This window comes from Anomaloglossus baeobatrachus, chromosome 4 (assembly GCF_048569485.1).
Source record: "Anomaloglossus baeobatrachus isolate aAnoBae1 chromosome 4, aAnoBae1.hap1, whole genome shotgun sequence".
Lineage (NCBI taxonomy): Eukaryota > Metazoa > Chordata > Amphibia > Anura > Aromobatidae > Anomaloglossus > Anomaloglossus baeobatrachus.
In genome coordinates, this window is record NC_134356.1 from 261,852,491 (window position 1) to 261,878,595 (window position 26,105).

At 51.4% G+C, this 26,105-nt stretch overlaps 1 protein-coding gene across 3 annotated transcripts in view; it reads right to left on the bottom strand.

Annotated features, from left to right (window-relative positions):
- The window catches only part of EEA1 (early endosome antigen 1), a 302,741-nt gene extending 284,880 nt beyond the window's left edge, over nucleotides 1-17,861 (bottom strand). For all 3 annotated transcript variants that reach the window (XM_075344800.1, XM_075344799.1, XM_075344801.1), the window contains exon 1: nucleotides 17,716-17,861. In XM_075344800.1, coding sequence (XP_075200915.1) covers nucleotides 17,716-17,739 — 24 coding nt within the window. In that variant the 5' untranslated portion in view covers nucleotides 17,740-17,861. The remainder of the gene's footprint in view (nucleotides 1-17,715) is intronic.
- Between the last annotated feature and the right edge of the window lie 8,244 nt (nucleotides 17,862-26,105).

The window sequence follows — 26,105 nt, forward strand, 5'->3', positions numbered from 1 at the left end:
TAAAATGGAGAAATAGTCAGTCATTCATGGACGCTGCTACTTTATTCATTATTAGTGATGGGCGATATCTCCGATGGTGGGGGATTGTGAGCCTCGCCCGATCGCTTTGTAAAGATCGGGATCGAGATAACACGATCTTGCGTCCAATCACCGATCTCGGACTTTACAGCTTTGGGATGTGGTGGGGGGGGGGTCTCTGTAAAATAAATAAAGACTATAGTTAATAATAAACATTGTCATTATAGTTACAGGTCCCGCGACACGTCCTGCAGGCTCTGTCTCCCGACGCTTCTGCTTCAGAGTCCGATCATTGCTGTGCCCTCCCGGTAACCAGCACTGACTAAAGGACCTTCCGTGACATCATGGCCATGTGACCAGTCAGGTGTGAATGTTTTATTACCTCGTCTGTTACAGACTGGTCACGACTATGACGTCATCAAAAGGTCCTGTCCTGTTAACTGAACTTTGATTGACACTGAGTGTCGCATCGCATCACAGCGCACAATCTCCTGACAGGAGCAGTCTGCTACATGTATTTCCATGCAGCTGAGGCGCTCCTGTCCTGAGAGCGCCAATCAAGTAAAGCAAGGCAGCTGGGGGGCAGGGATTCTCTGCAGCCGCCCTGGAAATGGCACATTGCTTCTTAGCGCGATTTACAGGCATTTTACCCGGCTCATCCAGTGACACGCTAGGTAATAAAGGGGTTAATACCAGCTTTGTACTCTCAGATGGAACTAAGCCCAAAATTCATGGTGTCACACCAAATTAGACATGGCCACCATGAAGTTCTAGCATTAAAAAAAAAAAAACACTTAGAGATTCCATCTTTATTAAAAAAAAAAATCCTTAGTCCGACGTAATCCACAGGGACAGCAATGTCAACTCTGCTTCATCCCTCTATAAAGACAAGCATCTCTAAAGACAGAGAAATGTCAGCTCTGCTACATCGCTCTGTACAGAGCAAGAAGCAGCCTGACAGTGAGGGGATGATTCCATCTTCCTGATTCCAGGACCTTCGATGACGTCAGTCTTGTGACCAGTCTGTAAACCAATGTCTGTACAACATTCACACCAGACTGGTCACATGGCTATGATGTCATGCAAGGTCCTTTAGGCAGTGGTGCTTACCGGGAGCATAGCAATGATCGGATGCGGAAGCAGCGGGTCTGCAGGATGCGTCACGGGACCCTTTAAGTATGATCACAATGTTTTTTAATAATGTGCTTTTTTTACAGTCCTTGGACCCGATCTGTAACACAAGCTTCCCAGGAAAGCTCGTGATCGTGTACACGATCACTATGTGGTCGGCACGATTCCCAATCTTTACAGTTCGGAATCGCCCATCACAATTCATTATATATGAAACTGTGGAAGATCCATCAGCCCCAGAAGTGAGACCTCCAGCAAACAAACACTGATAACCTATCGTGTGAATAGGTTATGAGCTGTAATTGTGGGACAACCCACCTAAAAGGGCCCCCAGGCACATTAGATGGCCGTCACCCAAATAACGCTTGGGTCGAAAGTTCGTCAGACAGACATCTCAGCAGTCTCACGCAGGAGCTTCTGGTTTGTCGAGCCCTTCTATGTTCTCAAAGAGAAAGCCTTATCTCCAAGAAAACAATGCAATGAGTCAGACACACATGACAAAACAAAATCTCTCCCGAATGAAAGATGGCTGGCACACCCATGAACATTAGAGTGCTGGCCAAATCGATCAATATTGGAGAGTTCAGTCAACATTATGGGCCTCTATGTGGAAGGGCAGATGTGTCTGTAAGGGGGCTCCCCTACAACTGCCTCCGCTAAGCTAACTATAATTCCTATTTGTTTTTCTGTAGGCCTAAGGGGCCCGTTACATCATTACATATGCTAGTTCTGATTTTTCAATATCCAAGCAACAACAACTATCAGGATCAAAAGAGTTTTTCTGGAAAATAGTTATATAGATGTAATGTGACTGTGCACTGTAACTGCTGAGCATCTTTAACTGGACAGTGACACAAGGTTTGTCATTTTAGCTGCTTGGGCTGCTTTCACACTTGCGTTCATCGCAATCTGCCGCTATGGAAAATAGCGCAGTCCATTAACGGACTGTGCTATTCTCCATAGACTTGTATTGACGAGGCACTGTGACGCAAGTGTCTGTGTTGCATCCACTGGCCGACGCGGAGTCGTTATTTTGACTGAGCGCCAAGCGGAGGGAACACAGCATGTAGTGTTTTTGGTGTCGTTACAACAACGCACCGGTAGGCGGGTCTATATCGTGCAGTACAGTAAATAAAAAAAAAAAAAACAGCATTCATTAGATGCGACAGTCCTGGGACTCTACCCGACTCACCCCGAATTGCCCTGGTAAGGTTGCAATCGAGGTAATAAGGAGTTAATGGCAGCTCAAAGCTGCCACTAAAGCGGGCTTTACACGCAACAATATCGTTAATGAATTATCGTCGGGGTCACGGTGTTTGTGACGCACATCCGGCGTCATTAACGATATCGCAGCGTGTGACACTTATGAGCGATCTTAAATGAAAGCAAAAGCAGTCAAAATCATTTGCCGTGGAGAGGTCGTCCTGAAACAAAATATCGTTCTCTGCTTATTAGCGATGTTGTTCCTCGTTCCTGCGGCAGCAGACATCGCTGTGTGCGACACCGCAGGAGCGACGAACATCTCCTTACCTGCCTCCATCGGCAATGCGGAAGGAAGGAGGTGGGCGGGGTGTTGCGTCCCGCTCATCTCCGCCCCTCCACTTCTATTGGATGCCTGCCATCGCTGTGACGCCGCACAAAGCGTCCCCTTATAAAAAAGGCGGTTCGCTGGCCAGAGCAACGTCGCAGAGCAGGTATGTGCGTGTGACGCTGCCGTAGCGATAATATTCGCTACGGCAGCGATCACCACATATCGGCCGTACGACGGGGGCAGGTGCTATCGCGCTCGATATCGCCAGCAAATGCTAGCGATGTCGCAGCGTGTAAAGCCCACTTAAGTCCTAGGTTAATCATGACAGGCGTCTATGAGACACCCCCAATGATTAACCTGTAAGTGAAAGTAAATAAATACATACACCCACAAAAATCCTTTATTTGAAATATAAAAAAAAAACCCTCTTTCACCACTTTATTAAAATCCCCAAATACCCCTCCAGGTCCGACGTAATCCACAGAGGTCCTACGACGCTTTCAGCTCTGCTACATGAAGCTGACAGGAGCGGCCGTAGAACACCGCCGCTCCTGTTAGCTCCACGCAGCAACTGAAGTGAGTCACGTGATCAGCGGGGATGTCACTGAGGTAATGCCTGTGTGTGTGCGGTGATGATGGGGGCGGTAGTGCCTGCGTGTGTGCGGTGATGAAGGGGGTGGTAGTGCCGATGTGTGCTGTGATAATGGGTGCAGTAGTGCCTGCGTGTGTGCAGTGATGATGGGGGCAGTAGTGCCGATGTGTGTGCGGTGATGATGGGGGCGGTAGTGCCAATGTGTGCGGTGATGATGGGGGCGGTAGTGCCGATGTGTGCGGTGATGATGGGGGCGGTAGTGCCGATGTGTGTGCGGTGATGATGGGGATGGTAGTGCCGATATGTGTGCGGTAATGATGGGGGCAGTAGTGCAGATGTGTGCAGTGATGATGAGAGTGGTGGTGCCTGCGTGTGTGCGGTGATGATGGGGGTGGTAGTGCCGATGTGTGTGCGGTGATAATGGGGGTGGTAGTGCCGATGTGTGTGCGGTGATGATGGGGGCGGTAGTGCCGATGTGTGTGCGGTGATGATGGGGGTGGTAGTGCCGATGTGTGTGCAGTGATGATGGGGGCGGTAGTGCCGAGGTGTGTGCAGTGATGATGGGGGCGGTAGTGCCAGGGTGTGTGCAGTGATGATGGGGGCGGTAGTGCCTGCGTGTGTGCGGTGATGGGGGGGGAGGGGGGGGAGGTAGTGCCTGCGTGTGTGCGGTGATGGGGGGGGGGGGGGGCGGTAGTGCCTGCGTATGCAGTGATGATGGGGGCGGCAGTGCCGGTGAGTGCAGTGATGATGGGGGCTGTAGTGCTGCTGATGGATTCCTGGGAAAAAACGCATCCGTTGGGTCCGTTAGCAACACATAAATTGACGGATGCGTCGTTTCCACGCAGTAACGGACCTGGCGGATGAGACAACGCAAGTGTGAAAGCACTCTTACCTAAACACATTAAAGATACAGTTATAAAGCATTTTACAAAAGTGAGTACACCCCTCACATTTTTTTGTAAAAATTGTATTATATCTTTTCATGGGACAACAATGAAGATATGACACTTTTATACAATGTAAAAATAGTCATACAGCTTGTATAACAGTGTAAATTTGGTATGTCTTCTATACTCAGCACACAGCCATTAATGTCTAAGCCACTAACAAAAGTGAGTACACCCCTAAGTGAAAATGGCCAAATTGAGCCCAGTTTGCCATTTTCCCTCCCTTCTGTCATGTGACTCATTAGTGTAAAACTATGTGCGCACAGTGCATTTTTCGAGTGCGTTTTTTGGTCTTAAAGCTGCATGACTTTGCTTCCCCAGCAAAGTATATGAGTTTTCATTTTTGCTGTCCGCACAGTGTTTTGTTTTAGGTGTGTATTTTTATAGTGACCACAAAGATGCAACATGTCAATTCTTTCTGCATTTTAGCCAGCGTTTTTCACCCATGCAATGCATTAGAATAAACACAGCAACAAAAACGAGGCAAAAAAATGCAGTAAAACACGCAAAAACACAATTTTTTTTTTGCGTTCTTTTACCGCGGGTGTGTTTTGTGCGTTTTTAGCGGCCAAAAACGCTGCATCTTTGTGGTCACAAAAAAAAGGCAACGTGCGCACATAGCCTTACAAGTTTTAAGGGGGGGAATGTGGAGCAGGTGTGCTACATTTGGTGTTATCACTCATACTGGTTACTGGAGGTTCAACATGCCCCTCATGGCAAAGAATCCTCTTAGGATCTTTAAAATACAATTGTTGCCTATAAGATTACCAACACCCTGAAATTGCGCTGCAGCACAGTGGCCACGACCATACAGTGGTTTAACGAGACAGGTTCCACTCAAGACAGGCCTTGCAGTGGTCTACCAAAGAAGGTGAGTGCACGTGCTCAGTGTCCTATCCAGAGGGCTGGCAGCATTCCTGCAGAGGAGTGATGAGCGAGCCTGTCATTCCTCAGACCATACGCCACACACTGCACCAAATTAGTCTGCATTGCTATCGTCCCAGAAGGAAATCTCTTCTAAAGATAACGCACAAGAAAGCCACAAGAAAGCCCGCAGTTTGCTGAAGACAAACAGACTAAGGAAATAGATAACTGGAACCATGTCCTGTGGCCTGATGAGAAAAAAATAAACTTATTTGGTTCAGATGGTGTGAAGCATGTGTGGCAAGATGGTGAGCTAGGATCTTAAAAAAAAAAAAGCACTAGATGTCCACAGAAGACAACAGTGGTGGATGATCGCAGAATCCTTTCCAAGGTAAAGAAAAATAAGAAAAACCCGTCATAACATCCACCCAAGTGAAGAACACTCTCCAGGAAGTAATGTTTAGGTAATTAAAGGGGTGGTTCACTATATTTTTTATTGTCTAGTTCGATATTATATTGAGAAACAATGTTTCTCTCAAATACCTTGTGTTGGCAATAGTGCCTGTGAGAGGCGCCATTGCAGACCGCTGTTGCCCGCTCCGGTGACGTCACGTCAAATCCCTGCGGCTGACTGCAGTCTTCCTGACTCACTGGGCTGTGGGCAGTGCTTCACCGCTCGTCACAGCCCATCTGCTCCCTCCTCCCTCAAAGCAGAACACTGCAAGCAGGAGACACGCTGTGCTGTGACAACCGTGAAACACCGCCCACAGCTCAGCGAGTCAGGAAGACTGCAGCCGGCTGCACGGATGTGACGTGTGCAGCACTTGACGGGGACGTCACCAGAGCGGGGAACAGCGGTCTGCAATAGCGCCTCAGTACAGCTGGACAATAACACAAAATAAACTAAAAACTCCTAGGTTGTTTTCACAGATGCAAAGAAGAGGAATATTCGTCAATGACCTAGTCAGTCACCCTATCGAGCATGTATTTTACTCTATGTGAGTGCAGACTAATGAATCCTCCCACGGCACACACTGTGCGCTGTGAGTGTTCGTCGGCTTCTGAGCCAGGAATGCATGTTCCTGGTCAGGACATGACTAGTGGGCGTGGCCTAACTCAATACAAGTGTACGAAGTGGGCGTGTCCTACTAGTAGGCACGGACTTGCTCAATACACTTATTGAGTGAGGCTGTGTCCACTAGTCATGTTCTGGCAGGGAACATGCATAATATAGCACAATTGCGGCCTCGTGACCGCCGTTCCCGCCTCAGCGCACAGCGTGGGTGCTGGGAGGATTCATAAGCCTGCAGTCACGTACAGTAACTGCAGACTTATGATTTTAGACTGGACAACCCCTTTAAGTATGTTACACTAACATGTCCTTTTCTTTGTTTTCACAGGAGGTAAACCACACAAGAGATATAAGCCATCAATTTTTAGTTACAATGTTCAGCAATGTTCCAGTTCTGACACTTTCGCTAAGGTTATGTGCCCACAATCAGTTACAGTACTTGTATTTTTGATGCTGCGTGTTTTCACTGTGTCAGCTACGCAGCGTTTTACAGTAAAAACAAAGTAGATGTGATTAATAGAAATCTGATGTCCACAGTGGGGTTTTTTTTTCCACTCTGCATAAACTGACCTACGGAGTGATTTTCCAAGCTGCAGCATGTCAATGTCCCTTGTCGGTAAGTTAGGTCTTCTGTGTGGATTTCTCCATAGGCTTGCATTACATGCGGATAATCTACAGGTAAGGCTATGTGCGCACATAGCGTTTGTCCCTGCAGAAATTTCTACAGCGATTTGAACAGCACATGTGCGCTTCAAATCGCTGCAGGAAGAGTCCGTAATGAAAAAAAAAGCCGATTCCATGCGCTCTGCATGCAGCTCCTGCCATATACAGAGCAGGGGATGCCGGCAAAGCGCACGGAATAAGTGACATGTCACTCCTTAGAACGAGCGCTTCAGGCAGCAGCCGAAGCGCTGCGCTCTAATACACCACGTGCGCACGGCCCCTGCACAATCTCCATAGATTGCTGGGGACGTAGGACGCATGCAGTTACGCTGCGGTGCAGATCGCAGCGTAACTGCATGCAAATAGGCAACGTGCGCACATAGCCTTAAACTGAACAAGTGTTTTTGGCGCATTTACGAGGCGGAAACGCATCCAAAACACATGTAATCCGCACCGAATTATGTCAATAGCAGGAAGTTTCAAAAACAAAACAGCTTTATGCAAAGGACGACACATCAAACAGAGACAAAACGCAAGTCACACAAAAAAACGCAAGAAAACTAAAGTGCAAAGATCGTGCAGAAGTTCTAGTGTCAAAAACTCAATGGGTACTGATCGTGGAAATGTAGCCTAATGAAGATACTATCAAAAGAAACACAAAACGGCACAAAATGCATCAAATAACAGATTGAAATTAAATGCTCGCCAAGACAATAAAACCCACCAGTGTAAGAACAACATGGAACGAATGGGACGGTGGCGTTACATGCAGATATGGCACTGAACGCACAGGTCACCCAGCAAACATTTCCAGCTCAGTGCCCCACCCATGCCAAACAGCGAGGCTCTACTCACTGACTCACCCAGCACCAGACCTTGACCCCATCGCTTCTCTATTTCAGACCACTGTTTATCTTTCCTGACACATGCACTTGGATTTTGGTGCCAGAAGTGAAGCCCTAGGAAGGGGAACTGAATTGTGTAATAGGAATAGCATGCAATGTCTTGTTATACTGACTGCTGGGTCAGGGGTCAGCCACAGATCAGCTAACGCAGCGTGAATGGCATTTCCCTGCGAGAATCCAGAAAATCTAAAGTCCACTTATGATACAATGGAGCGCGGCCAATACAGGCACAGGGTACATTCACAATGCATCCTGAAAACTTGGATGATGGGACCCTCACTGAGCATATATCAGAGACACCCCAAACTTGGTATCTCTGACACCCTTTCAATTCTGGAATCTCAAGTACGCTCAGTGCTTGGAGCAGTACGAGCCGCTTGTAGCGTCTAAACGATTCACCATGGCATAAAATCAGCCTAATCTGATGTAGTGTGCATCCCAAAAATAAAACCCAGCCCACCCTGCCCAGAAGTGATCTGTATGTGTGTAAAGACCCGAACTGCCAATCAGCGGCTACCAATGAAGGTCAGGTCAAGTCCGAGTCCAGACAGACCATGGACACACATTTGGGCAGCTTCTATATTAGATCATATGGAGTACGACCAGTTTCATACATCGGGGTTTTTTTTAAATTTTATCCTACATTAAAAACGTGTATTTTTTATACTGTGTGCTGGACATGTTTTTGGTCCATGTGTCTGTTTTAGGCCGGTGCCACACGGGGACTAATGCGATTCTCGCATGACACTCGGCTCACACTAGTAGCACAGCAGAGACGAGTGTCATGCGACTGTCACTGTGACTGAGGTCCGATCATACGGTCGGACCTAAGCTGCGGGGGAGCGGGCCGGCACTGAGGAGGGGCGGGCCGGCACTGAGGGGGGGCGGGCGAGATTTATCTCCCTCTCTCCTCCGTAGCCAACTATTGCCATTCTCGCTCTGAACTCGAGGTACACCGGTGTACGGCGAGTGCAGTGCAATCTTTCTCTAGCCCCATAGACTTGAATGGGTGTGAGAGAAGGAGTCTCGCATTACACCTGCAGCATGCTGCGATTGTTTTCTCGGTCCGATTGGGGCTGAGAAAATAATCGCTCATGTGCGCTGACACACAGGCTAGAATTGGTCCGAGTGGAATGCGATGTTTTATCACACTCCACTCGCACCGATTTTCATGCCGTGTGTCTTAGGCCTTATTGCATTAGTTCTTCTCTCATGGAAAAAAAATAAGATTCTTAATATACCCTGCTCCTTCTCCTATCCAGTATAATATGAACAGCACATGGAAGATATATGCGTGCTATGGGTTTTTGTTTTTATTTTCGCTGAGCCATTGACTTGCATTGACGAGTTAACTCAAAAGTTGGATCCAAGTAGGACGTCTTCATTTCTGTTTTGTAGACAAATCAGTCCGTAAGAAAACAAAAAAAACAACGACATTTATTGTAATGGGTCCGTGAGCTATCTGCAAAACCCAACGTTTGATCTGGCCTAACTGGCCCAAATAGATCTGAGCAGAAGGAATCCTGAAGGCAGCTCACGTGTTCAGGATTTGTTTAGGATTGCTCATGACAGAAATACTAAACGGAGACTGTCAGCACAGAATAACTGTTCAAACCAAGCACAGGGGCTCAGTGCATCATTTGAGGAGCCAAACATTTACGTGCACCTTTCCATAGGCTTGTTTGTTTATCGCCACCCCCTCGTCTTCTGTGATTGGCCCTATGAAGCCACAGCTGTCTGAGGTCAGAGAGAGGTATAAAAAGCAGGCGGGAAGGTGCACTTACATGATGATGCGCCAAGCGTCTGTGCTTGGTTTGAACAGTCATTCTGTGCTGAGAGTCCCTTTAAATACACAAAGGCTATGTGCAGACTAAGTTTTTTTTAAACGTTCAATACAACACTTTTTTAAAGCAGAAACTCTTTCAAGAAACTTTCCTCGAGTTTTCCTTTACCTGAAGTGTTGTTTTATTCCTTGATCTACATTTTGCAGCTTTTGATTAGAAAGTGCATAGGTGAAAGGTTTCCTACAGAATCTGCTTAAAAAAGCGACATGCTCTCTTTTTTTATTATTTCTACCAAGCATTTTCAAAACATTTGCAAAGAAAGAAAAAAAAAAAACTTAAGAAACACCTGATATGAACAGCAAAGTGAATTTCAAAATGATCTGGATTAGATTGGCTCCGAGAAACTCCTGAAATCTCCATGTGAACATAGCCTAACTTTCCAGCACTGTGCATGTGAATGGTTTTTGTAAGCACATTTACATGCTGCATCATTTATTTCACAGAGTCCACAATGAATGGAGTCAACTCCATTGATACAACTACACATCCATGGCAGATATCTGAGCGTTCGCCATGAGCAAGGCAGTGCGGGTGAACATAAAGCCGAGGTAAAGTGCCAGAATTAGCACCTCTAATGTGATGCTCTACTTCTGGGGTGGCTGCGTGCTGGTATTTTTTTGTCTGGGAAGGGCCAAATAACCATTGACATTCCCAGCCTGAGAATATCAGCTCCAGCGGTCTGCTTTACCTTTGCCCCCTTCTAGGTGTTCAAAAACCCCAAATTCTAAATCAAGACCCTCGGCAATCAGCAAGATATCTCCTAACCTGTGAATAGGGCATGACTTGCTTCTTTTTTGGAATAACCCTCTAAATCAGAGGTCTCAAACACGCGGTCCGCATGCAGCCCCTGAGGCGGCTTGTTGTGGCCCGAGTGCCCATAGACCCTGTGACGATCGTGTTACTATACAGGGGGCCGGCGCCGGCAGGGCTTTACTACAGTTGATGCATTTGCGGCACCGTGCGGGCTAGGAGATCTCTGCACTCTACCAATGGCAAGCAGGTAACATCGCTGTATGAAGTCACCTGCTTCCTGTGAATGGTAGAGTGCAGAGAGCTCCTAAGTGCGTGATGCGCCGTAAATGAATCAAGTGTAGTAAAGCCCTAACGGTGCCAGCCCCCTGCATAATAACACGATCGTCACGGGGTCTGCAGACCGCAACAAGAAGTTAAGAAAAATCAGAGGGAATGGAGGAAAGGTGAGAAGAACCTTTTTTTTGTGTATGTCAAAAACAGCATAATAGGGAACTAGGATAAGGACTGGAGACATTACTACTTGGGCATAATTCTACAAGGATGGCCACAGTGCTACAGGGATGGGCACAATGCTACTGGACACCAAGATGGGCACAAGGATGGGTACATTACTACTGGGCACAAGGATGGGTACATTACTACTGGGCACAAGCATGGGTACATTACTACTGGGCACAAGCATGGGCACATTACTACTGGGCACAAGCATGGGTACATTACTACTGGGCACAAGCATGGGCACATTACTACTGGGCGCAAGGATGGGCGCATTACTACTGGGCACAAGGATGGGCGCATTACTACTGGGCACAAGGATGGGCGCATTACTACTGGGCACAAGGATGGGCGCATTACTACTGGGCACAAGGATGGGCGAATTACTACTGGGCACAAGGATGGGCGCATTACTACTGGGCACAAGGATGGGCGCATTACTACTGGGCACAAGGATGGGCGCATTACTACTGGGCACAAGGATGGGCGCATTACTACTGGGCACAAGGATGGGCGCATTACTACTGGGCACAAGGATGGGCGCATTACTACTGGGCACAAGGATGGGCGCATTACTACTGGGCACAAGGATGGGCGCATTACTACTGGGCACAAGGATGGGCGCATTACTACTGGGCACAAGGATGGGTATATTATTACTGGGCACAAGGATGGGTACATTATTACTGGGCACAAGGATGGGTACATTATTACTGGGCACAAGAAAGAGAAAATGTTTTTACCATTAAAATGCTTTGTTACATATAAACGTAACAAAAAAGTGCAAGTTTGTTTTAATAAACAAGCAAAAAATGTTCACAAAAAGTGACCCAAAGGTGTATAGAAGAAAATACATGGAATCACTAAAATGTCCCTTTGTCCTGCAAAGAATGCTGCACCCACAAATATTTTTTTTCCTATGTGCAGCCCAGACACCCAGCCCAGTTTGAGACCCCTGGTCTAAATCAAGTATAAGAGTATTTATAACTACATAGAACAAAATTAATTTCAAACTGGGATGTAAAAAGACAGAATGGCAAAATATTATGCACTTAAAAGTCAGTTGAATCTACATGAACAGCAATAGTAAATAATGAAAGATGCTTATAAGTGCCCAGCCACTGACTAGCAGCTCATGTGATTTCTTCTTGAATTGTATTAAAATAATTGGCAAAGTTGCTTGTTAGTCATATGACTATTGTGGTCTCCATTCACTTCTCTATGACCAAAGGATGGCTGCTGCGATTCTCAAAAAAGGAATATGTAACCTCAGCCCCAGTAACGCCTTTGTGAGTTCCTGCCCTTCCTCCCAATGATGGTGTTGCAACAGAGATCAATGAAGGAAGAGAAGAGTCGCCGTCACCCTGATAGTCTGCCATTGAGAGTACTTTGCTCTATCAGGTAGCAGTAACAGTACCATCACTTAAGGGCAACTAATGCTACAGGCGTTGTCTGGTGTAAATCCATAAGTCTACAGCGACTACGTATCACTCTGTGGACTTGTGAATCCCCTCATCACACAAACTCTTCACCAGGGTCAGAGCCAGGCAGGGATGTATACTCCTGCCCAAAATCCAACTAGAGAGTATACATATCACATACTACTACCATTAACGCCGGCTCTGACACAGCCACTGCAGACTTGTGAATTTAGACCAAGCAACCCTTATAACCAGTCACCAAATATTATTCCCAGGTCGCTTACATGGGTTAATCAATTAAAGGTGCTGTCCAGGATTAATATGCATTGAGAAAATCACAGAAAAGATAGGCACGTCAGTGATGAAGTGTGGAAACAACATTTTCAAAACACTTCAATTTATTCAGTGGCCAACTTCAGCACCGCGTGCAGAAATGTACACAAGAGCAAAATGGCAATGGAGGCTGGAACAGAGATCTAATATCCTCATTGAGGAGTCCCACCAGGCCTAATGTTGGTGCTACAGTGAGCAAAATGGTAATGGAGGCTGGAACAGAGGTCTAATATCCTCACTGAGAAGTCCCACCAGGCCGAATGTTGGTGCTACAGTGAGCAAAATGGCAATAGAGGCTGGAACAGAAGTCTAATATCCTCATTGAGGAGTCCCACCAGGCCGAATGTTGGTGCTACAGTGAGCAAAATGGTAATGGAGGCTGGAACAGAGGTCTAATATCCTCATTGAGGAGTCCCACCAGGCCGAATGTTGGTGCTACAGTGAGCAAAATGGCAATGGAGGCTGGAACAGAGATCTAATATCCTCATTGAGGAGTCCCACCAGGCCGAATGTTGGTGCTACAGTGAGCAAAATGGCAATGGAGGCTGGAACAGAGGTCTAATATCCTCATTGAGGAGTCCCACCAGGCCGAATGTTGGTGCTACAGTGAGCAAAATGGCAATGGAGGCTGGATCAGAGGTCTAATATCCTCATTGAGGAGTCCCACCAGGCCTAATGTTGGTGCTACAGTGAGCAAAATGGCAATGGAGGCTGGAACAGAGGTCTAATATCCTCATTGAGGAGTCCCACCAGGCCGAATGTTGGTGCTACAGTGAGCAAAATGGCAATGGAGGCTGGAACAGAGGTCTAATATCCTCATTGAGGAGTCCCACCAGGCCGAATGTTGGTGCTACAGTGAGCAACATGGCAATGGAGGCTGGAACAGAGGTCTAATATCCTCATTGAGGAGTCCCACCAGGCCGAATGTTGGTGCTACAGTGAGCAGACTGTGTGGCCTAAATGTGTTACAATGGCCTGTGGTGTCTCCAGACTTGTCTCCCATAGAAAATCTGGGACATCATTTGTCAGCAATTTCAAACAGAGCTGCCAGCAGTGGATCTTGATGATTTGTGTCCCTAAGTGTGGCAGAACATTGCTCAGACAACACTGATAAGCATGCCAAGGTGTGTAACCATGCACTCATACTCAATACATAATACATTCAGATGTTTTGAACATTATGTGTCCATTTTTTAATCATTTGTATATCATTCCCATGTCTATCCATCCCAAGATTCAGAACTCCATGACTTTCATTCTTGGTGCTGTAATGTCAAACTTGCCAAGTGTATGGAATATGTATGGAAACCAGAGAATGTATTACTGAAAGCAAGAGTGAAAAATACATCTAACTCTCCGACACGCAGCAGATACGCGATGTCCTCCAGTGGTGACATAGATACCCATCAGATAGTCCTCATGCAGAAAGTGTTACACAGCGCAGCACAACAGTGGTGACGGATATCACCATAGGAAGACAGAAGGTGGAAACCAAGTACTGCTCCTTGGGCCAGATTCACACATCCTGCACTGAATGTGACTAGTGTGGAGCTCAGGTCAGGAGTCCCTCACAGGCACAATAAGGGACGTCACCTCAGATGACCGGGCACACAAAGACGTCAAAGGCCTCATATGACGAACACAATAGCTTCATACGACCGGGCACAGGGGAGGCGATGACGGCGGGGCCTTCTACGACCGGGCACAGGGGAGGCGATGACGGCAGGGCCTCGTATGACCGGACACAGGGGAGGTAATGACGGCGGGGCCTCGTGTGACCGGGCACAGGGGAGGTAATGACGGCGGGGCCTCGTATGACCGGGCACAGGGGAGGTAATGACGGCGGGGCCTCGTATGACCGGACACAGGGGAGGTAATGACGGCGGGGCCTCGTATGACCGGGCACAGGGGAGGTAATGACGGCGGGGCCTCGTATGACCGGACACAGGGGAGGTAATGACGGCGGGGCTTCCTATGACCGGGCACAGGGGAGGTAATGACGGCAGGGCCTCGTATGACCGGACACAGGGGAGGTAATGACGGCGGGGCCTCGTATGACCGGGCACAGGGGAGGTAATGACGGCGGGGCCTCGTATGACCGGGCACAGGGGAGGTAATGACGGCGGGGCCTCCTATGACCGGACACAGGGGAGGTAATGACGGCAGGGCCTCATATGACCGGGCACAGGGGAGGTAATGACGGCGGGGCCTCCTATGACCGGGCACAGGGGAGGTAATGACGGCGGGGCCTCCTATGACCGGGCACAGGGGAGGTAATGACGGCAGGGCCTCCTATGACCGGGCACAGGGGAGGCGATGACGGCAGGGCCTCGTATGACCGGGCACAGGGGAGGTAATGACGGCGGGGCCTCCTATGACCGGACACAGGGGAGGTGATGACGGCGGGGCCTCATATGACCGGGCACAGGGGAGGTAATGACGGCGGGGCCTCATATGACCGGGCACAGGGGAGGTAATGACGGCGGGGCCTCCTATGACCGGGCACAGGGGAGGTGATGACGGCGGGGCTTCCTATGACCGGGCACAGGGGAGGTAATGACGGCGGGGCCTCCTATGACCGGACACAGGGGAGGTAATGACGGCGGGGCCTCCTATGACCGGGCACAGGGGAGGTAATGACGGCGGGGCCTCCTATGACCGGGCACAGGGGAGGTAATGACGGCGGGGCCTCCTATGACCGGACACAGGGGAGGTAATGACGGCGGGGCCTCCTATGACCGGACACAGGGGAGGTGATGACGGCAGGGCCTCGTATGACCGGGCACAGGGGAGGTAATGACGGCGGGGCCTCCTATGACCGGACACAGGGGAGGTGATGACGGCGGGGCTTCATATGACCGGACACAGGGGAGGTAATGACGGCGGGGCTTCATATGACCGGACACAGGGGAGGTAATGACGGCGGGGCCTCCTATGACCGGACACAGGGGAGGTAATGACGGCGGGGCCTCCTATGACCGGACACAGGGGAGGTAATGACGGCGGGGCCTCCTATGACCGGACACAGGGGAGGTAATGACGGCGGGGCCTCCTATGACCGGGCACAGGGGAGGTAATGACGGCGGGGCCTCCTATGACCGGGCACAGGGGAGGTAATGACGGCGGGGCCTCCTATGACCGGACACAGGGGAGGTAATGACGGCGGGGCCTCCTATGACCGGGCACAGGGGAGGTAATGACGGCGGGGCCTCCTATGACCGGACACAGGGGAGGTAATGACGGCGGGGCTTCATATGACCGGACACAGGGGAGGTAATGACGGCGGGGCCTCGTATGACCGGGCACAGGGGAGGTAATGACGGCAGGGCCTCCTATGACCGGACACAGGGGAGGTAATGACGGCGGGGCCTCCTATGACCGGGCACAGGGGAGGCGATGACGGCAGGGCCTCGTATGACCGGGCACAGGGGAGGTAATGACGGCGGGGCCTCCTATGACCGGACACAGGGGAGGTGATGACGGCGGGGCCTCATATGACCGGGCACAGGGGAGGTAATGACGGCGGGGCCTCATATGACCGGGCACAGGGGAGGTAATGACGGCGGGGCCTCCTATGACCGGGCACAGGGGAGGTGATGACGGCGGGGCTTCCTATGACCGGGCACAGGGGAGGTAATGACGGCGGGGCCTCCTATGACCGGACACAGGGGAGGTAATGACGGCGGGGCCTCCTATGACCGGGCACAGGGGAGGTAATGACGGCGGGGCCTCCTATGACCGGGCACAGGGGAGGTAATGACGGCGGGGCCTCCTATGACCGGACACAGGGGAGGTAATGACGGCGGGGCCTCGTATGACCGGGCACAGGGGAGGTAATGACGGCGGGGCCTCCTATGACCGGACACAGGGGAGGTGATGACGGCGGGGCTTCATATGACCGGACACAGGGGAGGTAATGACGGCGGGGCTTCATATGACCGGACACAGGGGAGGTAATGACGGCGGGGCCTCCTATGACCGGACACAGGGGAGGTAATGACGGCGGGGCCTCCTATGACCGGACACAGGGGAGGTAATGACGGCGGGGCCTCCTATGACCGGACACAGGGGAGGTAATGACGGCGGGGCCTCCTATGACCGGGCACAGGGGAGGTAATGACGGCAGGGCCTCCTATGACCGGGCACAGGGGAGGTAATGACGGCGGGGCCTCCTATGACCGGGCACAGGGGAGGTAATGACGGCAGGGCCTCCTATGACCGGGCACAGGGGAGGTAATGACGGCAGGGCCTCCTATGACCGGGCACAGGGGAGGTAATGACGGCAGGGCCTCCTATGACCGGGCACAGGGGAGGTAATGACGGCGGGGCCTCCTATGACCGGACACAGGGGAGGTAATGACGGCAGGGCCTCCTATGACCGGGCACAGGGGAGGTAATGACGGCGGGGCGTCCTATGACCGGACACAGGGGAGGTAATGACGGCGGGGCTTCATATGACCGGACACAGGGGAGGTAATGACGGCGGGGCCTCGTATGACCGGGCACAGGGGAGGTAATGACGGCAGGGCCTCCTATGACCGGACACAGGGGAGGTAATGACGGCGGGGCCTCGTATGACCGGGCACAGGGGAGGTGATGACGGCGGGGCCTCCTATGACCGGGCACAGGGGAGGTGATGACGGCGGGGCTTCATATGACCGGGCACAGGGGAGGTAATGACGGCGGGGCCTCCTATGACCGGGCACAGGGGAGGTAATGACGGCGGGGCCTCCTATGACCGGGCACAGGGGAGGTGATGACGGCGGGGCCTCATATGACCGGACACAGGGGAGGTAATGACGGCGGGGCCTCATATGACCGGGCACAGGGGAGGTAATGACGGCCTACACTCGGCGCACAGTACATGATGTGGCCCTCCAGTGCAGCAGGCCCCGCACACACACAGCCGCACGCACACACAGCCGCACGCACACACACAGCCGCACGCACACACACACAGCCGCACGCACACACACAGCCGCACGCACACACACACAGCCGCACGCACACACACACACACAGCCGCACGCACACACACACAGCCGCACGCACACACACACAGCCGCACGCACACACACACAGCCGCACACACCCTGCACTAGGAAGTGCCTGTCATTCACGTGTGGCGGCCATCGAGCAGTCTCACCAGCTGCAGGATCCTCCTGAACATGGCTCCTGTGTGCGCAGTGCGGGGGCGGCTCTGACCAAGGCTCCGACCGTCTCTTCTATCTGTACGGAGAGATCACACAGACATAGAGACCGTCTCTTCTCGATCATTCAAACCAGCGACAATGTTTACACTCCAAACCTGCTGTTCTGTCAAACCCCGCGCCTGCGCTCTCTGGCGCCCCCTGGCGGTCAGTCCTCCCGCGCTCCTCACCGTGCTCGTGCTGCACTCTGAAGCGGAAAGACATGTGTGCGCCCAGCAGGACACAAATCACCACAGGAAAGGACGTGCTCGCCCTGCCCGACAGTGAGCGGCCCGGAAACCTGCTGCAGTGGCCTCTTACTTCACTTACTTCAAGTCACTGATTTTACCAAAATATTGCACACAAATACACCACCATAGAGATAACAACCATAACAAAGTCACCGCACAGAGGTGGTAAACACAATAACCTGACAATATACAGTACAGACCAAGAGTTTGGACACATTTTCTCATTCAAAGAGTTTTCTTTATTTTCATGACTCTGAAAATTGTAGATTCACATTGAAGGCATCAAAACTATGAATTAAAGAATGTGGAATGAAATACTTAACAAAAAAGTGTGAAGCAATTGAAAATATGTCTTCTATTCTAGGTTCTTCAAAGTAGCCACCTTTTGCTTTCATTACTGCTTTGCACACTCTTGGCATTCTCTTGATGAGCTTCAAGAGGTAGTCACCGGAAACGGTCTTCCAACAGTCTTGAAGGAGTTCCCAGAGATGCTTAGTAGTGATGGGCAGTCCAGCTCTTTTTGGTGATCCAGTTCCCATGGCTCCGATCACTAAAAAGAGACAGATATTGTTATATAGGAGTATTCTAACCATTCTGCTATTTTTAATGGTATCGTGCCAGAATGTTCTGCAGAAGAACGGAGAAGATGGAAGTCTGCAGACACGAGCTGTGAATGTTAAAAGTCATCATGGCGTCTGTCCAAGATGAAGAAAACAAAGAAACTGCTCCGATCAGAGACAACATCATCTATAAGGTCCCTGGATGTAAATGTTTCTTTGTGATACTGACTAATTCTCATCATAAGGCCTTAGTCCCATTTGTGCTATATGCTCATAACCCTCGGCTCCCGCTGTGCTGCGACTGTGAACAAGTGTCATGCGACTTGCAATCTGGTCACAGCTGCGTAGAAGAGGGAGCGATGTCTCCCTCTTCTCCGTGGTCTGTTTCTGCGTACATCTCACTGCACTCCGATGACATCCGAGTGCAGTGCGATTTTTCAGATTCTCCCATAGACTTGTATGGGTGCGTGTGAGCTGAGACTCGCTGCCAAATGCAGAATGCAGCTATTCTTTTATCATACCAATATGGCATGATAAATCAATCACAGATGGACACTGCCCCATAGTTTTACACTGGTGCGAGTGCAATGCAATGTTTTATCGGATTGCACTCGTCCGTGCAAAATGCAAGTGGAACCAAGGCCTTACTGTGGATTCTGTATGGTCCGCAGTCTGATGATAACTGGTAACTCCCAAGTATCTCCTTACCATTGTTAAAGGGAATCTATCACCAGGTTTTTGATCCGCCATCTGAGAGCAGCATAATGTAGAGTCAGAGAAACTGATACAGCGATGTGCCACTGACTGAGCTGTTTCCTATCATTTTGATAAAATCAATATTTTCTCTGCTACAGATCTAGCAGAAATACAGAACTCCTAAATATGCTGGACTACCTAGCAGCACGCCAAGTAGTCCTCTAATGATAATCTACTGCTGATTAAACAGTTATTTTATCAAAACTACACTAAGCAACCCAGTAATGACACATCACTTGAATCAGGATCTCTGCCCCTACATTATGCTGCTCTCAGATTAAGTGGCAAAAACCTGGTGACAGATTTCCTTTAAGGATGTATTGAAAGTCGTAGGTTCATGTGTGGCGCCCCAGGACCTGGTCGCCACAACAGCATTGCCCTCCCAAAGGGTTAATGCTGAGCCTGGAGGTAATTGGGAGATCTATTGGCCAGTAAGTTTAACATCCAACGCAGTTCTCCCTCCGGCCAGCAGGGGGAGCACTGAACCTGGAATTCCAGGGAGCATTCCTTAAGTCTGACCTGAGGGAGGAAGTAGTGTTCAGTCTGTAGAAAGGAAGCAAAGAGAACAGACGCAGAGTAGTGCTGCCTTGTGGAACTGGGGCCTAGAGCTGGAATAGCTTGGCCCAGTGAAGCAAGAAGTGCAGAGAGGCACAGAAGAGACTCGGACATCGGAGTCTGTGGTTGCCAGGGTATAAAATCCTTCCCTGGTAGCCGAATCCGGAGGGCAGGAGAGCTGCAAGCCCCCTGGCCCAAAAGCAATCTGAAGGTACAGCTGCATCCCAAGGGCCCGGTGTGGACTCCAGCAGAGAAGCACCAGAGAGGGCCTGCGCAGTCTACCACACAGAAAAAGGGACGAACCACTGGTCCCAGCAGCAGGAGGGCCTTTGCTAAATTCAGAGTGCAGGGTCCTATAATAGTAAAGAAAAGAAAGATTAGGGAGTAGGCCTCATACTCAACTGGCCAAAGATCACCCCCAGGCACTTCCAGGCCGGCCGGACCATCTTTACCATCTGTGACGGTCTCCCTGGACTAAACTGCTGCCGAGTAAAAGAGGAGAAGGTAAAGAGACTACTGTTTGTGCCTGTTTCTTTCACTGCCTGTCGGCTCTGCACCGTGTTATTCACACCATAGACTCTCATGAACACCAACTGTTGCCCCGGGGTACCGCTCCACCTATGGGGAGCAGGACCATCCTAGCTGCCATTCCAACAGCCCCGGAGGCCCCATACAGCAGCGGCGGCTTAATAGCCGCATACCACAGATGGCGTCACGAACACAAACTTTATTCAAACCCCAAGTCACCAGACATATTTAAACTGACACCCACCAGGGCCACGGAGTCGGGCCCCACCACCACTGACTACCCCCGGACTAGTCCGGCCCGGCACCGGGTGTCCCATAGCCCTGGGGTGGGCGAGTCAACTTTTGGCGTCACGAACAGGATTTCGTGCCCGGCGCCCACCGGGTACTGTGCACCTTTGAAAAGACTGTGTGTTTACTGTTTGAAGACTGCCGCCGCCATTAGCTTCGCTGAGTGCAGGAAGAAGGGGGGCGTGCCCGAAAAAGAGCGCGAAGGGAGCGCGCCATCAGAGCGGAGGGTCGTTAACCCCGCGCTACCCGGAAGAGATTGTAAAAAGAAAGCGGAGCCTGGTAAGGTTCACTAAGGGGGAGGAAGATGTCCGACACCGAGGGAGAGCCGGTGGCTGTAGTAGTTTAAGACGCAACAGCACCGGCCGATGTAATCCCAGTCGCCGTCGCCCCAGCCCCCGCGGTAGCGTCGGTAATGCCGATCACAATGCCGTACATCCCGGGAGCAGAATGGCTGCCGCAGTACTCCGGGGAGTCACATACCCTGAGCGACTTCAGAGAAAGGCTGCACAGCTTGTTCCGAGTGTATCCGCTGACTGAGAGCCAGAAGGTGGGCATATTAATGGGGAAGCTAGCCGGCGCGGCCCAGCGTGAAGTGAAGTCCTGGCCTGATACAGATAAAGGGACAGCAACCCAGATACTGGCCAAGTTAAAGAGTACGTTCGACACCCGCACCGCAGCAGAAATAAAGATGAGATTCTTTGGGTGCAAACAACGGGCCACAGACAGCATAAGGGACTATGCCTTAAACTTGCAGGAGGCCCTGAGAGCAATTAAACAGGTGGACCCAAAGAGTGTACGTGAAGAAGACAAACTCCTAACTGAGCAGTTCATAGAAGGGCTCCTGTCAGATGCCCACAGGACCCAGCTGCGTATCATGGTCCTGCAGAACCCTGCTCTGGACTTTGCAAAGTTTAAGGACCAGGCCATCCGGGTACTGAGAGAATCTACACCGAATGACCCAGTACCCCTCCGGCCTCTTGCTATCACGTACCCCGGGGTGGTGCCTGCAACACGAGCCGCTGCAGGGGCTGAGGCGCAGTCCCTGGATAAGGATCCCGCTGCAGAGCTCAGACAGCAGGTCCAGGAGCTGACCAAGACTGTGGCTGCCCTTGCCAAGACCATGCAGTCTCTACAAGTGACTCCATCGCCTGCAAGAATCGAGTTGGCCTCCAGTCCAGATGACGTCCCATGGATGCGACAGAGGAGGATTCCGCCGACCCGAGGAAAAGACACAAACCGGTATGATTCAACGGGACAACCGATCTGCCGCCGCTGCAGCCAGGCGGGCCATATTGCAAGACACTGTCCTTTAAATGGGCCGAGCCTGGGGCCAGGAGCCGACCTGTTACGAGGGGGACCCGGGGAAGCGTGCCAAGATGGGAAATGGACTGCTTCCGCCGGTCAAGGTCCACTGTGCGGTGTAAGGGACCGCCGCTATGGTGGGTGAAGAGTGAGCGGGTTGCTGCTAGCGATCGTCTGGAATGTCACAGACGATCTATGTACACCGATCTGCCCTAACCCATGAGGGTTGTATGGCACAGATCTCACGTCTCGGTGTACCTGTTGCACGGGGAAGCACAGAGGTGCCCACGCACGTGTGCCAGTGGAAGTCACGAGAATATGGCACGAGGGTAGCACAGAGGTGCCCACGCACGTGTGCTTTCAATAAGCAGGTGAGTCCAATGGAGACTTGAGGAGCTCACCTGGGACAGGAACACGGCCTGTTGACGGGGGTACTGCCGGAGCAGCAAGGCAGGAACACGGCCTGCAAACGAGGTACTGCCGGAGCAGCAAGGGCCAAGCCCACAAGAGACAGTAATGCCTGAGCAGTGGCGTGGCAGCACGCTGCCAGACATCCAAACATAGAAGGACGGTCGCGCGTCGCCATGATGGCAGGGGGAGCTTTTAAGGAGGTGCAGCTCCACCCGAGGGCGGGCGCGAGGCGGAGATGACGGACTTGACCCAATCAGGGTCCACGACGTCCCAGCCTGGCCAGTCAGGATTGATCACGTCACCAGCCTTGTCATCAAGCCGTGTGACGTCAGTGAGCGAATCAGGACCCACCACGCATTGCACATGCTCACCCTCCTGCCTCTGGGAAATAGAGGCGGGATCCTCGGTCTCACAATGTGCAGAGATAACGGGAATCTCACTGCTTCCCTGAGCAGTAAACCTCTGCACATTGCGCAGCCTCGCAGACCTTCGGGGCCGCTGAGCAGGAGAGTCTGCGGCAGGCCAGGAATGGGAGACCGCTTCACTCCTTGTAACAGGAGAACCACTAGGTGTCACCCTTCTGCTGCCTCTCTGAGAAGGTATCTCCTGCACACTGCGCAGTCTGGCAGACTTTCGGCGCTGCTGAGCAGGAGTGCTCGTGGCAGGCAAGGAATGGGAGACTGCCTCAGTCCTTGCCTCAGGAGAGCCACGAGATGTAACATTACCCCCCCGTCTAGGCCCCCCCCCCCCGTCCGTGCTCGAAGGCCGCTATCAAACCCGGGGCGCGGATATGATCCTCCAACTCCCAGGATCTATGCTCCGGACCACGGCCGGCCCACTCCACGAGGTAGTACCTCTTGCCCTGTATGACTTTTGTCTCCACAAGTTTTGCCACCTCAAGGTCATCGGACGGGGAGTCGGTTTGAGCCGGCAGGGACCCCGAGAATTTATTAAGTCGTACGGGTTTCAGGAGGGACACGTGAAAGGTGTTGGCTATAGCCCAGCGTGGAGGGAGCTGGAGTCGGTATGCCACTGGGTTTACCTGCTGTAGTACTTTAAACGGACCCAGATACCTAGGGGCGAATTTGGCTGCCTGTACCCGTAGGTTAACATTCTTAGAGGACAGCCATACTAGGTCACCAGGGGCGAAGGATGGTGCAGGGCGGCGGCGAACATCAGCCGTTGTCACCATCCGGTCTTTAGCCCTTTTAAGAGCCTCTTGGGTGTCATCCCAGATCTCCCGGGCCTTGGTAGCCCAATCCTCCACTCTAGTATCGGGTGACGTAATAGGCATCGGAACCGGGATTCTGGGATGTTGTCCGTTATTGAGTAGGAACGGAGTCTGGCCAGAGGATTCATGGACCGAATTGTTAATGGCAAATTCGGCCCAAGGAAGGAGGTTAGCCCAGTTGTCGTGGTGCGCGGATATAAAATGGCGGAGGTAAGTTACCAAGGTCTGATTAGTCCTCTCCACTAGTCCATTGGTCTCGGGATGGTATGCGGAGGAGATGTTCAGCTCTATCTGCAGGAGCTTACAAAGCTCTCTCCAGAAACGAGACGCAAACTGGGGACCCCGGTCGCTCACCACCTTGTCAGGCATGCCATGCAACCTAAATACATGCCGAATGAACAAGGTGGCGAGAGCACGTGACGTCGGGAGTCGTGGGAGAGGCACCAAGTGGACCATTTTAGAGAAGTGGTCCGTGATGACCCATACGACCCTGTGCCCTGCTGATTTGGGCAGATCTCCCAGGAAGTCCATCCCTACCACTTCCCAGGGACGATCCGGCACTGGCAGTGGGTGAAGAAGACCTGCCGGTCTCTGCCGGGACGGCTTATTCCGAGCACACGACATACAGGCTCCCACATATTCCTGTATGTCCTGGGGTAGTCTCGGCCACCAATAATGCCTGGTCACCAGGTCTCTGGTCCTTTTGACCCCGAAGTGACCCCCGACCTTGGAGGCATGGGCCCACGATAGCACCTCGTTCCGTAGTTCAGGGGGAACGAGGGTTTTGCCAGGTGGCACCTGGTCCAAAGAAGTGGGAGTGACCATCCTCAAGCTGTCCGGGGGTAGTATAAGACGAGGCTCCTCCTCGTCCTCCTCCAACACAACCATACAACGTGACAAGGCATCGGCCCGTACGTTCTTCTCACCGGCCAGGTGGCGGATAATAAAGCGGAACCGGGAGAAGAATAAAGACCAACGGGCCTGCCTTGGGTTCAGGCGTTGTGCTGTCTGGAGGTATGTGAGGGTTTTGTGGTCAGAAAAAACCTCAAATGGATGCTTCGCACCCTCCAGGAGATGCCGCCATTCCTGGAATGCTAGTTTCATCGCCAGTAACTCCCTATCCCCTATGGAGTAGTTCCTCTCGGCCGGAGAAAAGGTCTTGGAGAAAAAGAAACACGGATGTTTCCTTCCTCGTTCGTTTTTCTGGTACAGGACTGCACCTGCACCGCCCGAAGAGGCGTCTACCTCCAGTAGGAAGGGTTTGGAGATGTCTGGACGATGAAGGATGGGAGCTCTGGAGAAGTGAGTTTTGAGAGTGTGAAATGCCTCTACCGTTTCCCGTGTCCATGCTTTGGGATTAGCGCCCTTGCGGGTAAGGGCAATGATGGGTGCTGCCACCGTCGAGAAGTTGGGAATGAACTGGCGATAATAATTGATAAACCCCAAGAATCGCTGGATCGCCTTCAGCGAGCGGGGCTCAGGCCAGTTCATCACTGTCTCCAACTTCCCCGGATCCATTGCTAACCCCTGACTGGACACTATGTACCCCAGGAACGGCAAGGATTCCTGTTCAAAAACGCACTTTTCCAGCTTAGCATATAACGAATGGGTGCGGAGCCTCTTAAGTACTCGGATGACATCCCTCCGATGGCTGGTAAGATAGGGGGAGAAGATAAGAATGTCATCCAGGTATGCAACCACGGAAAGATACAAATCCCGGAAAATGTCATTCACAAAGTCTTGAAATACGGCGGGGGCATTGCAGAGTCCGAAGGGCATTACTAGATACTCGTAGTGACCGTCCCTGGTGTTAAAGGCGGTCTTCCACTCATCGCCCTTTCGGACTCGCACTAGATTATATGCCCCGCGTAGATCCAGCTTTGTGAAGACCTTTGCCCCACGGAATCGATCAAATAGCTCAGTAATGAGGGGCAAAGGGTATTTGTTCTTGATTGTGATTGCATTTAATCCCCTGTAATCGATACAGGGGCGCAGATCCCCTTCCTTCTTCTGCACAAAAAAGAACCCTGCACCAGCCGGTGAAATAGACTTGCGAATGAACCCCTTCGCCAGGCTGTCCTGAATATATTTGGACATAGCCTCCGTCTCTGGAGCAGAGAGTGGATACACTCTGCCCCTAGGGGGCTCGGAGCCTGGCTTCAGGTCTATTCGGCAATCATATGGCCGGTGGGGAGGAAGAGTATCTGCGGCCCTTTTGGAAAAGACATCCCTGTAGGCCTCATAAGGTGTCGGTAAACCCGGCCCCTCAGTATTCCCTGAGGACCCAACCGACCTAATGGTAGCGGGTGGTTCGGTAGTCACGAGGTGCTCTCTACAGGATCCTGCCCAGGATGAGATCTCCCCTGTTGCCCAGTTGAGTATAGGAGCATGCTGTCTCAACCAGGGAAGGCCCAGTAGGATCTCATCCGTCCCCCCTGGAAGCACCAGGAAGGACACCTGCTCAT